This window comes from Oryctolagus cuniculus, chromosome 5 (assembly GCF_964237555.1).
Source record: "Oryctolagus cuniculus chromosome 5, mOryCun1.1, whole genome shotgun sequence".
Lineage (NCBI taxonomy): Eukaryota > Metazoa > Chordata > Mammalia > Lagomorpha > Leporidae > Oryctolagus > Oryctolagus cuniculus.
The window spans coordinates 53,077,272-53,095,444 of NC_091436.1; the positions used below are offsets into that span (position 1 = coordinate 53,077,272).

Genomic DNA, 18,173 nt, shown 5'->3' on the forward strand with positions numbered 1-18,173 from the left:
TCTTATTTTGGTGCCAAAAAATTAAATCCATGCATAGTTTTTCATAACATGAATTCTCCACGAAGTTTTTGAAGATCCTTCATACATGACCTCCCCTTTCGTTTGCTGATGTTAATAGTCCCTGACTCACTGAAGCATTATAAGGAAGATATGATACTTATCAGAAAAGAATACTCAAGCACAGTTCAGGAAGCTATGTCTTAAAAAGTTATAAGGGAAAGTTGGAAGAAAAGATTCAAACATAAAGTTGAACTCTTTCAGGATAAAGAAAGCCAATGTTTTGCTAAGAGTTCTAAATCTTTGTTCTTTCTCCAAACTGATAGGAATTATATGCTCTAAAACACTTTAAAATGTGAATGATTTCTTTTCATAGATCCCATGCACATAATAGGTAGAACTCCTTCAGCTAACTTGGAAAGCTAAAAATTTCAGCTGACCTTGCCAGAATTTTAACCTGTGGTTCCAAGGTTCTAAGTATTGTACAGCTGATGTTTGTGCCACTAAGCCAGTCCCTCCAGAATTACGCATATGACTGCAGTATATTTGGCAGTTGGCATATAGGCTTGACTGCGTGTCTGCTCTCCTACTGGGAGGAAGTAGTGCACGAAGAATCCTTTATCTGACCTTTGCTTCCCTGCTTGTTCATCACCTACTTGTTCTTCACCATTGCTTAAATCCATGACTCTACTGGATGAATATGAGATAATTTCAGACCAGCTAGTTTGTTTTCAAGACATTCTATGGATATCAAATTCTCAGGTCTTGAAGATCTTTATTTTGTTCAGAACTCATGGATTTTTGATTATAGCTAAGCTAATTTGGTTCTTTGCTTTTAGTAGCAGTGCATGTAGTTTTACTAGTAGGTGTGTGTGAATGCATGAGAAAAATGAATTATTAAAGTAATGAAAAGTCATAAATTATTTTAAAAATTGTGTTGTGCTGAGGGTTCTAATCAGTGTTAATTATAAATATAAAATTGAAACAAGAATTTTAAAAGAAGCATCAACATTCTTTACTTTGATGGGTGGTCATACCAAATGCACAGCCTTAACCTAGGAGTGGAAGGAAATATAAAGTGATAAAATGCAATTGTTGACTTGAGGAGTTTGTCATATAATGAAGAAGATAAGATATACTTGTGTGAAAAGGAAAATAACAAACTATGTGTTAATAAAAACAAGAGGGAATAGTCTGTGAAATGCACATAACAGTGATGTAGGAGATGCACTGGTAAGTGCAACTGGTCTTCTAAGTTTAGAGATGAGACATCAATAGAAGTGTCAGAGGTCTAAGAAGGTGTCATTGGGGATGGTGGACTTGCACTGGGACTTTAAAGGGGGAATGTGGTGACAGCATTTCAGATTTGAAAAACCTTTGCATCAGCAGAGGTACTAAGTTTTGCCTGGGTGGTCCCTCAGATGGAATTTCAGCTGAATAAAACTAATCTTTTGCGTACAGAAGCTACCATGAACTAAAATTCAAATTATAACAATCATATCTCAGAACATCTTCTCTGTTTTCAAATTTTGTACTAGTCAATGTTCTAGCACAAATGGGTGATTGTATTGACATAATTATATTTTCATATTTAAAAATAACATTGAAATCCTTATAAAATAACTTTTTGTACAAAGAAGACAATACAAGTCACTCTTGATTTAACAATCAGCTTGTGGGTGGCACTGCTACCATTATTTGGTGGACTTCGTTCTAATAATGTTCCCATGTATTTGAATATGTGTGTATGAACAGCAATGGATATGCACTCTTTTATTTTTTTAAAAATATGTCATTATCTTGAAGCATGCCTTTAAGTAAACCAAATATAACCCAGAAATGTCTAGATTTAGAAATGAGTTTCTTTCATTAATAATTATTATGCAAGTTTGCTTTGATTTATTTATTTTATTTTATTTTTTAAAGATTTATTTACTTATTTGAAATTCAGAGTTACACAGAGAAAGAAGGAGAGGCAGAGAGAGAGAGAAAGAGCACAAGTGAGATCTTCCATCTGCTGGTTCACTCCCCAGTTGGCTACAACGGCTAGAGCTGTGCCGATCTGAAGCCAAGAGCCAGGAGCTTCCTACAGGTCTCCCATATGGCGGCTTTATCCGCTTTCCCACAGTGCCTGCCCCAGCTTTGGTTTATTTTGACTCTAGTTCATGGGTGATTGGAGAAATAAGTTGCAATGTCAAGTTGCTTGTAACAGCAGTATGAAATGAATTAAACTTTATTCTGAGAAATGAGATGAAGATTGATGCAGTATATTGTATTTGTTTTTATATGGCTTTTCACCTGAATGTAAATGAATTTTCTATTTATGGACATATTTTTAAATTAAGTTTGTTGTGCTAGCAACTGTGTCCTTATATCTAAACATTGAAAATGAATTGTTAACATTTCCTAAACGAAAAGAAAGCAATATTTTATTTTCTTAGTTTTATCTCTTTCCTTTTCAGTCTGGCATAGAAGATTAAAGAATCAAAAGACTTCCAAAGAAGGGCTGACCATTCTTATAAACGAAGACAAAGAACTGGCTGAGTTGCGAGGTCTGGGCACTGGAGTGGGACTGGCTAATGCCTGCTATGCGATACAGTAAGTAGCGCAGGCACCATCATGAAGCATCTAGGCAGAGAATGAACAAGAATGAGAATGTCCACACAACCTGTATTGTCCAGGGCTGTACTGGTTTATGCTCGTTATTCTAGTATAATTGATCAAAAATATCCTTTTCCACTCTCGAATGTGACCTAGGATAAATGGCTAATTAAGTCTTTAGTCCTGTAAGGAAAATAACAAAACTCCATTACTTTTTGAGTGTTTCATCACATAAATTGGAAAATAAAAAACAGAAGAGAGTAGACTGTACCCTGATTGGTTTAACTGGAGGCTGCAATTAATAAGAGAAGAGTTCTAAACATCTTGTATAAGTGCTTAAGGCCATTTTTCATCCATTTCACATTTTGTAAGGTGATTGCCTGCAAAAGCTCTTTAAGATATAAGAGTCTGAACTTCTGCCATTGTCATAATTAAAGAAAATATTCAAGTATCTCTTTCATGAGACACAGTATTATTGTCTATGCAAAAAGTAATTACCTGATCATAGGCCTTGCTTCTTGAAATTTATTATTCAATGCACAAAAACAAAGGATTTGAAGTGTGTACAGAGGTGGCCTAAATTAGTTCTTCAGAGGTGACTCTTCTTTAATGAGGAAATACTGTACCTATTATTCAAAATTCTCTATTAAAAACTCAAAACATTTATAATGTAGAAAGTTTTTTTCTCATAATATTTCAGGTGGAAATATTTGTTTTATTAAAGTTAATCTGACAGTAATGGAGTTGATTTTTGTTGTAGGTTTTGTTTTACATAAGAGATTAAATGTGAAAATCAAAGTAAAAGCTTATAAACCTAGATGTTTTTATTGCTAATTTGTAATAGCTTTCAACTGGCTACTTGAAGTTGTAACTAGTAGCTTTGTCAGAACTAACTACAATAAAAATCTCAAAGCAAACTTAACCAAGGACGTTAAAGATCTCTACGATGAAAATTACAAAACCTTAAAGAAAGAAATAGAAGAGGATACCAAGAAATGGAAAAATCTTCCATGCTCATGGATTGGAAGAATCAATATCATCAAAATGTCCATTCTCCCAAAAGCAATTTATAGATTCAATGCAATACCAATCAAGATACCAAAGACCTTCTTCTCAGATCTGGAAAAATTGGTGCTGAAATTTATATGGAGGCACAAGAGACCTCGAATAGCTAAAGCAATCTTGTACAACAAAAACAAAGCCGGAGGCATCACAATACCAGATTTCAGGACATACTACAGGGCAGTTGTAATCAAAACAGCATGGTACTGGTACAGAAACAGAAGGATAGACCAATGGAACAGAATTGAAATACCAGAAATCAACCCAAACATCTACAGCCAACTTATATTTGATCAAGGATCTAAAACTAATTCCTTGAGCAAGGACAGTCTATTCAATAAATGGTGCTGGGAAAATTGGATTTCCACGTGCAGAATCATGAAGCAAGACCCCTACCTTACACCTTACACAAAAATCCACTCAACATGGATTAAAGACCTAAATCTACGACCTGACACCATCAAGTTACTAGAGAACATTGGAGAAACCCTTCAAGATATTGGCACAGGCAAAGAGTTTCTGGAAAAGACCCGGGAGGCACAGGCAGTCAAAGCCAAAATTAACTATTGGGATTGCATCAAATTGAGAAGTTTCTGTACTGCAAAAGAAACAGTCAGGAGAGTGAAGAGACAACCGTCAGAATGGGAAAAAATATTTGCAAACTATGCAACAGATAAAGGGTTAATAACCAGAATCTACAAAGAGATCAAGAAACTCCACAAAAACAAAACCAACAACCCAATTAAGAGATGGGCCAAGGACCTCAATAGACATTTTTCAAAAGAGGAAATCCAAATGGCCAACAGACACATGAAAAAATGTTCAAGGTCATTAGCAATCAGAGAAATGCAAATCAAAACCACAATGAGGTTCCACCTCACCCCGGTTAGAATGGCTCACATTCAGAAATCTACCAACAACAGATGCTGGCGAGGATGTGGGGAAAAAGGGACACTAACCCACTGTTGGTGGGAATGCAAACTGGTCAAGCCACTATGGAAATCAGTCTGGAGATTCCTCAGAAACCTGAAGATAACCCTACCATTCGACCCAGTCATCCCACTCCTTGGAATTTACCCAAAGGAATTTAAATTGGCAAACAAAAAAGCGGTCTGCACCCTAATGTTTATTGCAGCACAATTCACAATAGCTAAGACCTGGAACCAACCTAAATGCCCATCAACGGTAGACTGGATAAAGAAATTATGGGATATGTACTCTTTAGAATACTATACTGCAGTAAGAAACAACGAAATCCAGTCATTTGCAACAAAATGGAGGAATCTGGAACACATCATGCTGAGTGAAATAAGCCAGTCCCAAAGGGACAAATACCATATGTTCTCCCTGATCGGTGACAACTGACTGAACACCAAAAAGGAAACTTGTTGAAGTGAAAGGGACACTATGGGAAACGGTGACTTGATCAGCATAGCCCTGACTGTTAATGAACAACTTAATACATTATCCCTCTTAGTAGTTTTTTTGTCTGTTCTACTTAATATGACTGATTTAATTCTGTAATTAATACACAGTTATTCTTAAGTGTTGAAATTTAACTGAAATGTGATCCCTGTTAAACATAAGAGTAGGAATAAGAGAGGGAAGAGATATATAATTTGGGACATGCTCAAGCTGACTTGCCCCAAATGGTAGAGTTAGAAACATACCAGGGGACTCCAATTTAATCCCATCAAGGTGGCATGTACCAATGCCATCTCACTAGTCCAAGTGATCAATTTCAGTTCGCAATTGATCATAATGAAAGGACTAAGAGTCAAAGGGAGCACATAAGCAAGTCTAGTACCTGCTAACACTAACCGATAGAATAAATAAAGGGGAGAGTGATCCAACATGGGAAGTGAGATACTCAGCAGACTCATAGAATGGCAGATGCCCTAAATAGCACTCTGGCCTCAGAATCAGCCCTAAAGGCATTCAGAGCTGGCTGAAAAGCCCATGAGAGTATTTCAGGCATGGAAAGCCAAGACACTCTGGCAAAAGATCTCTGTGAGTGAGATCTCAGTGGAGGGAACGGGTCTTCGGGGAGGGGGGTACCTTTCTCTGAAGGGAGGAGAGAACCTCCACTTTGACTATGACCTTGTCTGGACAGGATAGGAGTCGGAGAGCTCGGGGGGCTTCCGTGGCCTTGGAGACTCATGACTGGAGCATGGGGAGATTACTGATGCCATAGACAGGAGTGTCAGTTGGTAAAGTCAACAACAGGAGTCACTGTGCACTTACTCCTCATGTAGGATCTCTATCCTTAATGTGCTGTGCATTGAGATTTAATGCTATAACGAGTACTCAAATAATATATTTCACTTTGTGTTTCTATGGGGGTGCAAACTGTTGAAATCTTTACTTAATGCATACTAAACTGATCCTCTGTAAAAAAAAAAAAAAAAAAAAAAAAGAAAAGAAAAGAAACTATCAACTCCCAACTTGACTCTCACTGGGATTAAACATGACAATAGGTCTGATCTGATTTCATCATCATTAAAAAAAATCATCTATTATTTTTCACTTTATGTTTCTGTGTGGGAGCAAACTGTTGAAATCCTTACTTAATGTATACTAAGCTGATCTTCTGTATATTAAGATAATGGAAAATGAATCTTGATGTGAATGGAAGGGGAGAGGGAGTGGGAAAGGGGAGGGTTGTGGGTGGGAGGGACGGTATGGGGGGGAAGCCATAGTAATCCATTATTCGTACTTTGGAAACGTATATTCATTAAATAAAAGTTAAAAAAAAAAAAAGAAATTTTACACTAAAGGAAATCAGAACTGTTTAGAGAAATTGCAGATTCCAGGTCTTTGAGGCTGGGATGTACAAATACCTCTGAGCCATCGTGTCCTACCAGAAATCTGCAGAGAGCTATCAAAGACTTCTAGGCTCCTACTGGCCAGAGATGAGGCATGTTGAACTTCATGCATGATAACAGTTTCAATGAATTGAAACTCACCAAATATGTCTAAATCCATGAACTTTTAATGATTAAAAAAGAAACAGAAAAATTAATTGGTCACTTTCAGAGGATGACACCAGTTTATGTATCTTGAAGAATTAAGAATATGGCTTGCCATATTCCTTCTAAACTAGCATTGTAGATAATTAGAAAACATCTGTTTATAGATTTATTCTACCTAATTAATGGACACCAAATAACAGAATTAGAATACAACCTCTTGTTTATGGCATCGGTGGTCTCCCTAGGCTCTTGTCGTGGGTTGCCAAGGCTGTGGAGGCCTTTTGAGTTCACCGGCTCTGATCATATTTGGACAAGGTCGTACCTTCAGAGAGAGGTACCTCCTTCTTTGATGACCCGTTCTTTCCACTGGGATCTCACTCGCGGAGATCCTTCATTTAGGTCATTTTTTAAAAATCCCTAATGAAATAATAAATTTCAGCAATCATGGTTGAAAACACCACAAAAAATGAGATAACCAGATAATACAAAGGTTCTCCAAAAGCTCATGGTAACTGTGTATTTTGAAAAAAAATTATGTGCATATTTCAATATTTTTGAATCCAAATAAAGTTACATTTTATTTCCAAAAAAAAAAAAAAATCTCAAAGCAATGCATGCACAAGTTTATTTCTATTAAAATGAAGCTGCCTGGGAAAGAAGTAGCATTCTGTCTCTGAGGGAAAGGTGGTAGAACAGGGAAGTATAATAGAAACACAAAATTTCACTCTATCACAACAGAATGCACAATCTGCAAAGTGCTGAGATTTCTCTTTCTCTTTCAAACACAAGCACTAATACTAACAAAAGCTTATAAGCCATACTTACCTTGGGATAACAAAAATATTGTTATTTTACAGTACTCTTCCGACCCAAGAAGAGATTGAAAATCTTCCTACTTTCCCTCGGGAAAAACTAACTCTGCGTCTCTTGTTGGGAAGTGGGGCCTTTGGAGAAGTGTATGAAGGGACAGCAGTAGACATCTTAGGAGCTGGAAGTGGAGAAATCAAAGTAGCAGTGAAGGTAATGTGGATCTTTGAACTCCTTGATGTTTTTTGTCACCATACTTACATGAATTTGTATGGGTAAAATAATTACAGATATTCTCTACAAAGCTCTATCCCCCTTAGCAGTTTTTCTCTTAATTTATTGACCAGAACTGAGTCATATAATCACCTCTATTTGTAAAGGAGGGTGAAAAATTTCAAAACACAGTTTTTGTAATTAATTTAGAACAATTACTGGGGACTAGGCATGTTGCCTCCAAGAAATAAATAGTGTGTTATTAACAAATAAATGGGAGAAATATATACTGAGTATAAAATGAAGAAATTGGCTTTCTTAACATGAAACTTGATATATTTTTGAATGTCTGTATTTTGAGAGAACTTTGTATAAATACTGATACATTTTTCATCTAACAGACTTTCCTACTTCAATGCTAAGACTTACAGGAGCTAACGTTTGCAAAGCACGTGCCATATCTGGGATCATTGTCCAGCTTTCTGGGTGGATATTACAAAACAAAATAAAGATTGTTTCTATTAACCCACTAAGCTCTCATAAATGTCTGCTGTCCTTATTCCTGACTTATTTTACATTGTGCAGACTCTGAAGAAAGGATCCACAGATCAAGAGAAGATAGAATTTCTCAAGGAGGCACATTTGATGAGGTACCAGGGTAGCTCTAAAAATTCTGTTGGTTTGGGATAAGAAATTACTCCATCTGCTTCTTGGATTCTTAACATCCAAAGTGATCTGACATAGCAAATCATGCCCACAACAAACAGGGCTGAAAAATTTAGACAGAAATAAACTGTGTATATGTAGTAACAAATATTCTATAGAACCAGTCCTCAAAGCCTGCACCTGGGGCAAAAGACTCTCCTTAGTCTTCAAAAAAGAACAGATTTTGCAAGTGAATTCTGAAGCTGTTAAGCTTTTTATGTGCTTATGTTCTTGTAAATGTGCTATAATGGGTCAAATAGAGAGTAAGGGAGAGTTTTCTAAGTGTGATGATATCAGTGAAAATAGGCTTTGCCTTAGTAAACTTGTCTGCAGGGTTCTAGTCCCTTTATGGTCATGGAAACTGCTCAAGGGCATCTTAAAGCCGTGGGATCCTAACTATGGGTTCCAGTCACTTGTTTGGGGCTTGTTTTGATGTCTTAAGAAACCACTGTAGCCAAACCTGCATGTTGCAGTTATTTCTCCAAAAGGTACAGAACTACACTTACACTTGAGATGATATAAAACATAATGCTCTCAAATATTTTGAAGTTGGCTATTAGTCAAAATTACTGTCTTTTCTAATACAGAAACTACTTAATATAAATGTTATTTCTTCTCTGATCCTCCCCCACCACATACACACATTCTATGCCTATGCATTGCCACTAGGGGTTGCCATCTTACCTCCTTAAGGCAACAAATAGACCAGTTCTTGAAAAAGGAATCTTTCATTTATTAGAGAAAATAAGTCAGCAGTTTTAAAAGAAACTATGGATAAAGAACTTATGTACTCTGTAATGACCCTCAACTGACTCCTGCCATTGTCATGTTATCCATCCTGTGTCTGTCCACCTTTTAGCAAATTTAATCATCCCAACATTCTGAAGCAGCTTGGTGTTTGTCTGCTAAATGAACCCCAGTACATTATCCTAGAACTGATGGAAGGAGGAGACCTTCTTACCTATTTGCGCAAGGCCCGAATGACAACGGTAGGCAATGGGGGTGGGAGGTCCATGATACCGGCTTTCTAATGCAAATGCTCTATAATTTCCTGTTAATTTTCTTGAACTTCAATGGGCTACAGTTTTGGCTGATGATAATATCTTAGAAGACTTTTTATGAAAAGTAATCTAAAATTTCCTATCATAATGGATTTGGTCAGTTAGAATCCTGAGCTAATATTTCTGGCATTTGACCCTGTTTTTAGTATTTAGTGGGGAAACAGCCCCTTGTGGCCAGAATCATGCTTTTCCAAAGAATAGAGATTATGTAGAGTTGAAAAGGCACATCTCTGGCCTTCATCTATATACCTGCATGTCCCAAACTATACTCATATTTCCAGTCCTTATGTCTTGACTGAATGCTAGACTCACATGTCCCTACTTCATTGACACATCAATTTGGATTTTATTAGGCAACTCAAACTTATTTTGGCCAAATCAGAATTTTTGATTTCATAATCTTCTCCTTCATCCATCCAATCCCATCTTTTCCTCCAAATTGAAAGATCAATGGTCATTAGTAAAAGCTGAGTATTTAGGAACATGGAGGTAAATATCAGCACATAATATGTGCATATTGGAAGATGGGGATGAGATAGAGTACAGGGCTCCTGCTATAAGCCCTTTCACATATTTTAATTTTTTTAGCTGAATAATGTTCATTTTAATAGGAAAAAAACAAAGTGTTTTTAATTTGCAGATTAAAATTTACTGATTTGTTTTGTCTCATGTGTTTGGCATTTGATATATAAAGTAGGTTCCTGAAGGTTGTCACTCCCTGACCCTGACCACCTCTCCATCCCAGATGAGAACTCCAGTTTGTTTCCTGATTTCTCCACTTCTTATGCAGCTCCCTGCTGTGCCTGGACTGGCAGTGGATGATGCCTAAGTGCTTGAGCCCCTGCCACCCACGTGAGAGACTTGGATGAAGTTCCTAGTTCCTGGCTTTAGCTGAGCCCAGCCCTGCTGTTGCAGCCATTTGGGTAGTGCATCATCGCTCTCTCTCTCTGCCTTTCAAATAAATAAATCTCAAAAAGAAATTTCCTTCTATACTGTAATAAGTAAGGTTTGAGAAGAGAGTAGAACTAAAAATTCACACATTCAGTCCCTCATCTTTATTTTTAATGTTTGTTTATTATGCATCTATTTAGAGATATCTTCATCCAGTGGTTCACTCCTCAAATGCTTACAACAGCCAGTTCTGGGCCAATCCTAAGCCAGGAGCCTGGGACTCCACCTGGATCTCCAAGGTGGGTGGCAGTGGCCCAAGCACTTGAGCCATCATCTGCTGCCACCCAGGATGCATCAGCAGGAAGTTGACTGAATGTGGAGGTGGAACTTGAGCCTGCACTCTGATATGGGATTTGACATTGCAAGCAGTAGCTTAACCCATTGAGCTACCACCTTCCTCCCCACTTGCCCCACCCAGTCCTCCATTTTAACAAGAAAATTTATTTGTAAGTTTCATTTTTGTTTTGGTGGTGGTGGGTGGAGATGAAGATGGACTACAAGAAAACATGGCTCTATTTTTTTTTTTTAATTATTCCTCTTCACCCGGTATCCACAGGGTTGCAATGACTGGGTTTCAAGAGTACCTTAGTACTTCCCCTGCTTTTACTACTGGCTGCCTCATCTCATTTGCTCCACTAACAGAGGAAAGGGTGCTGTAAGAGTGCCAGATGAAGGTCTAAGCCCCCTGGGGGCACCACAGGCACTAGCTTCCCATGATGCTAAAAACCATTTGAGACCAGCCCTCCCTACAGATGGTGCTCAGCAGCACCATTCCAGAAGAATGAGCGCAAGTAGCTTTCTGCCTGTCCTTGCTTTCATTCTGTTTGTTGGGTTAATTTAGCTGCAACTGCACCAAAAACCTTGGTTTTGTCTTTCATTGTTGGGAGCTCAGTTTCTTCATCCATAAGTGGAATGTTAGATGAAAAGCTTCCTAAATCTGCTTTTAACTTAGATATTCTATCACTGTATTAAAATAGAAAAAAGTAAAACAAAACAAAACAAAACCCCACTAAAAATAAAGCAAATATGCAGTGGGAAATGTCCTGCCTTCTAGACATAGCTTGACTCATCAATTTTTTTGTTGGGTATTTATTGTGTGCTAGTGAAGGAACTTGCCATATGGTAGAGATATAAGTCATGGCTAAATAAGTCACTTATGGTAGGAAGCAGAAGAACCCACTGGAATGGAATAGGGAATATTCTGCAGAAGCATAGAGGAAGGAGAGTTCATTGCCAGCCGAAAAGAATGGAAGACGTCTTCATGTAGGAGGTCTTCTGTTTGGGACACCACCAAGATGGGAGTTAGAACAATAGTGCAATGACACTTTCACACTGAGTTATGAAAGCCTTTGACCAGATCCAGATCAAGGCTTACCATGTCTTACTATGTCTGGAAAGGCACAACAGATGGCAGCCCATAAGATCATCTGATTTCAGCAGGCCCAACATGGAGTAATAAAGTGTCCCAGCAGGTTGTCACCAGGAGGTGATAGTCAGACATCCACACAAACATGCAGCATTATGAAAATCTGTCAGTAGGGATCAAGGCACTAAGTAGAGTGATTCCAAGAAGAGTGTTCTCACTTCAGAGAATGTCTTCAGGAGTACAGTGGGTTTCACTCAGGGCAAAGTAGAGTTCCTTTCACACTGGAACCAATGCACCAATCAGGACACCCAGCAAGGACTGAGACACAAGCCATGGTTATTTAGTGAACCTAATTAAAAAGGCTGGAGGAGAATGATCTTCTTGGAAGTCATATCAGAGCCTAAATAGCTGTGCTGGATCATGTCAAGATGAGTATCAGAACAACAGTGTTATTCCTAGTTTGGGAGCAAGAGATGAGATTGTTGGGGAGGAAGCAGAGTTGAACTTCACCGTTCAATGATATATTTGAGGGATTTGGAGGCTGAGTGTCATGTGAGATGCACAGTGAGGGATATGGATACAAATCAAGACTAGGCAGGACATAACGGGAAAAATGAGAGCAGGGATGAAGAAGGGAGGTTGAGAACTGCAGGGTAGGTATAAGAAACAGCATGTGGCTTCATGTAACTGAAGCACAGATTGTGAGAGTAGAAACAACGGCAAGTGGCTGGCGCCACCACTCAATAGGCTAATCCTCTGCCTGCGGTGCCGGCACCCCTGGTTCTAGTTCTGGTCAGGGCGCTGGATTCTGTCCCAGTTGCTCCTCTTCCAGTCCAGCTCTCTGCTGTGGCCCAGGAGTGCAGTGGAGGATGGCCCAGGTCCTTGGGCCCTGCACCTGCATGGGAGACCAGGAGGAAGCACTTGGCTCCTGGCTTCGGATCGGTGCGGTGCAACACGCCGGCTATAGGGGCCACTTGGGAGGTGAACCAATGGAAAAAGGAAGACCTTTCTCTCTGTCTCTCTCTCTCTCTCTCACTGTCTAACTCTGCCTGTCAAAAAAAAATAAAAATAAAAAAAAAGAAACAACGGCAAGTAAGTGGACTTAGAGAGAGGTTGGGCAGCCTGGATGTTCCCCAGGGGATGTGCTCAGGAATCCATAATTGACTGTATAGGAGGTTGGTCATCCATAGCCAGCTACAGAAATCATAGGAGGCTGGAGATATGGGAAGTTTTAGGAAACACCTGATTAGAAATGACAGAGGCCTGATTTGGGCAATTGTAGGCCAGCAGAAACGGGGAGAGAGTATGTAAATCTAGACTCAGGGCAGGGACTTTGAATTTTTTTAAAAGATTTGTTTATTTGTAATTTTTTTTTAAAAAATTGAAAGGCAGAGATACAGAGAGGCAGAGGCAGAGAGTGTGAGTGAGAGAGAAAGAGAGAATGGGAGAGAGAGAGAGAGAGAGATCTTCCATCTACTGGTTCACTTCCCAAATGGTTGCAAAGGCCAAGGCCAAGTCAGGTTGAAGCCAGTAGCCAGGAGCTTCATCTTCCACTGCTTTTCCAGGCCATAGCAGAGAGCTGGATTGGAAATGGAGCAGCTGGTTCTTGAACCAGCACCCATATGGGATGCTAACACCACAGGAAGCGGCTTTACCTGCAAGGCCACAGTGCCGGCCCCCAGGACTTTGAATTTTTCTATAGTACTAATAAAAATTTCAAGTGACTTTTTTTTTACCTAGATATCATTTTGACCATTACAGGCACAAGTGTTTATTTATGCTAATTATTTTATTTATTTTTTTTAAGGGAAAGGGTTTATTGGGGAACACCCTACAGACCGGAGTGAAGGGGCGGCAAAGGAAAAAGAGAGAGAGAGTATAAGAGAGAGAAACAGAGAGGAGAGGAGCTAGCAAGGAGTGAAGAGAGAAGAAAGATGAGAGGAGCTGAGAGAGAGAGCTAAGATCTATTATTTTTCACTTTATGTTTCTGTGTGGGAACAAACTGTTGAAATCCTTACTTAAGGTATACTAAGCTGATCTTCTGTATACTAAGATAATCGAAAATGAATCTTGATGTGAATGGAAGGGGAGAGGGAGTGGGAAAGGGGAGGGTGGTGGGTGGGAGGGACGGTATGGGGGGGAAAGCCATTGTAACCCATGAGACGTACTTTGGAAATTTATATTCATTAAATAAAAGATAAAAAAAAAAATAAAAAAAAAAAAGACCAGAGGAAGAGGCTAGAGAGAGGAACCGAGAGAGCACAGGAGGGAAGAGCCAAGAGAGCACAGCACATGTTCAGGAACAGACCCTTTTAAAACTTTGCCAGAGGGCAGGCAGGGAAGCAGGAGCAGCGAATCCTGTTAGAATGGGGGTGGAGCCTGGCTCAGGTAGCTGGGCCATGTGGCCACCTGCCTAAAACTGCACCAGTTTCCTAACATTCCACTCTTTTGTTTTTTATAAAGCAGGGTTTGTATGGGATTATATTAGTCCCAAAAGTCCAAGAGGGGTAGAGGGATGATGATCTGTCTTTAGAACTACTTCCTGCTGACATGGGGCGACGAGGTATTCTTCGCTGGCATAGGGTGATGTCTCAGGCTGCTGTCTCCTGGGTGGGGAGCCGAGTATATCCCTGTAGCAGTATTTGGTTGACTGCCTGGTTGCTGAAGGCCTTCGTTTGTTCCATTATAACCTGCTGTAAACACTTAGACACTGTAGTATAAGAGACAGGGTGAGAATAGCAACCAATGATCCTAAGAGTAGCATTAACCAAGTAATGAGAGGATTTTATAGAGGAGAGGAAATGGGGGGGGGGTGTCTCTGGACCCTTATGGGGACAGGATGTGCTTTCAGCTGATTCCAGCTAAGACTGGGAGAAAAGCCACTTAACTTTTGCAGGTAGCGGGGTTTGTCTGTAGAGAAATTTTGAACAATCATACAACATTAAATGGGGGAGAGGACCATCAGTACGCACAGGTTGGGAGTAGAGCCATTGGTGGTAGAGTAGAGGTTATGGTTACAAAGGAATGAGGCCCAAGTGGGCTAGACAGGGTCTAGAACAAAGGACAGAGTCATTATTAGAGGAGCTAAGAAAGGTGCTATCTGAGCTACAAATAATTTTCTGATTGAAAAGCAAATAGAACCTGACAGAAGGGGCTTGATAATAACCAGGTGGGCTTTAAAGCCTTGTAAATTATGAGGCTCAGACTCATCTATCTCTTCATATAGCCTACATCCTAAGGGAGGTGTGAACCTCCTTGGGGAAGGCACCCTGTTGACTTCCATTACCTACCTGGCCTGGGAGGAAAGCTGGCCAGGTAAAGTCAAGTGGCAACTCCAACAGGAAATATACAGTTCTGCCTGCAATGTTACTGACCCTAGTTGACCGTCCCCTCAGTTGCAGTGGTCACTTTGGAAGCTGGGCTGAGTGAAGGGGCTGTTCAGCTTAGAGCCAATAAGATCCTATGCTAATTATTTTAGATGAGAGGAGTAATCTGGGATCTTGAAAGATAATCTTGCTAACAATTTGTATGGGGCACATAAGAAGAACGATTCCATTTTTTTTTTCATTTTCAATTATCTTTATATACAGAAGATCAATTTAATATATAATAAGTAAAGATTTCATCAGTTTGCACCCACACAGAACATAATGTGTAAAATACTGTTTCAGTACTAGTTATAGCATTAATTCACATTGGACAACACATTAAGGACAGAGATCCCACATAAGGAGTAAGTACACAGTGACTCCTGTTGTTGACTTAACAATTTGACACTCTTGTTTATGGCATTAGTAATCTCCCTTTGCTCTAGTCATGAGTTGCCAAGGCTATGGAAGCCTTTTGAGTTCACCTACTTCGATCTTATTTAGACAAGGTAATAGTCAAAGTGGAAGTTCTCTCCTCCCTTCAGAGAAAGGTACCTCCTCCTTTGATGGCCCGTTCTTTCTACTGGGATCTCACTCACAGAGATCTTTCATTTAGGTCTTCTTCTTCTTCTTTTTTTTTTTCCAGAGTGTCTTGGCTTTCCATGCCTGAAATACTCTCATGGGCTCTTCAGCCATATCCAAATGCCTTAAGGGCTGATTCTGAGGCCAGAGTGCTGTTTAGGACATCTGCCATTCTATGAGTCTGCTGTGTATGCCGCTTTCCATGTTGGATCGTTCTCTCCGTTTTTTATTTTATCAGTCAGTATTAGCAGACACTAGTCTTGTTTATGTGATCCCTTTGACTCTTAGACCTATCAGTGTGATCAACTCTGAACTGAAATTGATCACTTTGACTAGTGAGATGGCATTGGTACATGTCACCTTGATGGGATTGTATTGGAATCCCGTGGCACATTTCTAACTACACCATTTGGGGCAAGTCCGGAACAATCCCATTTTTTAAAGAAAACTTTTATTTAATAAATATAAATTTCCAAAGTACAACTTCTGGATTATAGTGGTTTTCCCCCCATAATCACCCCTCCCACCCACAAACCATCCCATTTCCTATTCCCTCTCCCATCCCATTCTTCATTAAGATTCATTTTTAATTATCTTTATATACAGATCAACTTAGTATGTACTAAGTAAAGATTTCAACAGACTGTACCCACACAAACACACAAAGTATAAAGTACTGTTTGAATACTAGTTATATGTTAATTCGAATAGTACAACACATTAAGAATAGAGATCCTACATGAGGAGTAAGTGCACAGTGACTCCCGTCAATTTAACAATTGACACTCTTATTTATGACTTCCATAATCACCTGAGGCTCTTGTCATGAGCTGCCAGGGCTTTGGAAGCCTCTTGAGTTCACAAACTTTGACCTTATTTAGACAAGGCCATAATCAAAGTGGAAGTTCTCTCCTCCCTTCAGAGAAAGGTACCTCCTCCTTTGATGGCCCATTCTTTCCACTGGGATCTCACTCACAGAGATCTTTCATTTAGATCACTTTTTTTTACATAGTGTCTTGGCTTTCCATGTCTGAGAAACTCTCATGGGCTGTCTAGCCATATCCAAATGCCTTAAGGGCTGATTCTGAGGCCAGAGTTCTATTTAGGGTACAATCCCATTTTCACGTTTGATATAAAAAATGATGTTGGGCCTATAGTTACACTACCTGGAGCTGATTAAATGGTTGTTATAACTACTTATAGGAGCAGCTACTTCTCATTAAATGCTTGCTATATGTAATAAGTCATATTGCATGTCTTATTTTAAATCTTTCAGAGTCTGTTATTATGCCAATTGTACATTAGTTAAGCAATGTAAACAAGTTTATATAACCAGTAATTAGGTTTCAGGTGTTGGTCCTGATAGGCTACTTTAAGAGTTTTCCAGTAAATATCCCATATCACCTTTGCTCACTAAATAGATGCTGTCATTTAGTATTGATGTAATGCAGATAGAGAGCATATAAATGTACTATTCTTTGTTTGAATTCTTGTAACCATAACTAAAAAATTCCTTTCAAATGTGATACATATATGTTTGAATGAATATGTATTCTTGTATCTTTGTACATATATGTATATATTTTGTGTAAAAAGGAAAAACAGCATAATTTTTCCTTCATTTCTTACAGTTTCACGGTCCTTTACTCACCTTGGTTGATCTTGTAGACATGTGTGTAGATATTTCAAAAGGCTGTGTCTACTTGGAGCAGATGCACTTTATTCACAGGTACAATGATATCCTAGAAACAAGGTTGTTATAGATATCAGCACAATAATCATCTGTAATTTGGGTAAATCACACAAGATAAATATTTCATTCCTTCAAAAATAACAATAATTTCAATGAAAAAGTCTCTCTTCTCTACAGTCATGATAGTGTTACCTATGTGACATCTGGAACTTTATAATTTCTGTTATAGGGATCTGGCAGCTCGAAATTGTCTTGTGTCTGTGAAAGACTATACTAGTCCTTCACGGATAGTGAAGATTGGGGATTTTGGACTCGCCAGGGACATCTATAAAAATGATTACTATAGAAAGAGAGGAGAAGGCCTGCTCCCTGTACGGTGGATGGCTCCAGAAAGTTTGATGGATGGAATCTTCACTACCCAATCTGATGTATGGTGAGCATAATGGGACACAGAAAAATGTGGGCAGAATGATCAAACAGCAGAGACAAAGGGATCTTAAAAGGAAAAGAGGTGTCTGTGGTGTGTGTATGTGTGTGTGTGTGGGGAGAGAGAGAGAGAGAGAGAGAGAGAGAGAGAGAGAGAAACAGAAGGCCAGGGAGGTTAAGAGATTTGCTTCAAGCAGTGGGGACAATTCCTGGATCTCAGTGGTTTATATCCCTCTCGATACCAGTTTTGATTTTTTATCTCACTAATGTATATAAACTAGATACTTTACTTAATTTATTTTAGGTGTAGAAGTGTAAGGCTGATAGGAACTGGTGATTATTGTTGTCAGAGGATGCAACCAAATGCCT

General features: G+C 39.0%; 1 protein-coding gene across 3 annotated transcripts in view; it reads left to right on the top strand.

Annotated features, from left to right (window-relative positions):
* ROS1 (ROS proto-oncogene 1, receptor tyrosine kinase) overlaps positions 1-18,173 on the top strand; it is a 176,889-nt gene that overhangs the window by 125,364 nt on the left and 33,352 nt on the right. For all 3 annotated transcript variants that reach the window (XM_070073675.1, XM_070073674.1, XM_051855385.2), the window contains 6 exons: positions 2,460-2,595; positions 7,490-7,652; positions 8,238-8,302; positions 9,217-9,346; positions 17,317-17,414; positions 17,608-17,811. In XM_070073675.1, coding sequence (XP_069929776.1) covers positions 2,460-2,595; positions 7,490-7,652; positions 8,238-8,302; positions 9,217-9,346; positions 17,317-17,414; positions 17,608-17,811 — 796 coding nt within the window. The remainder of the gene's footprint in view (positions 1-2,459; positions 2,596-7,489; positions 7,653-8,237; positions 8,303-9,216; positions 9,347-17,316; positions 17,415-17,607; positions 17,812-18,173) is intronic.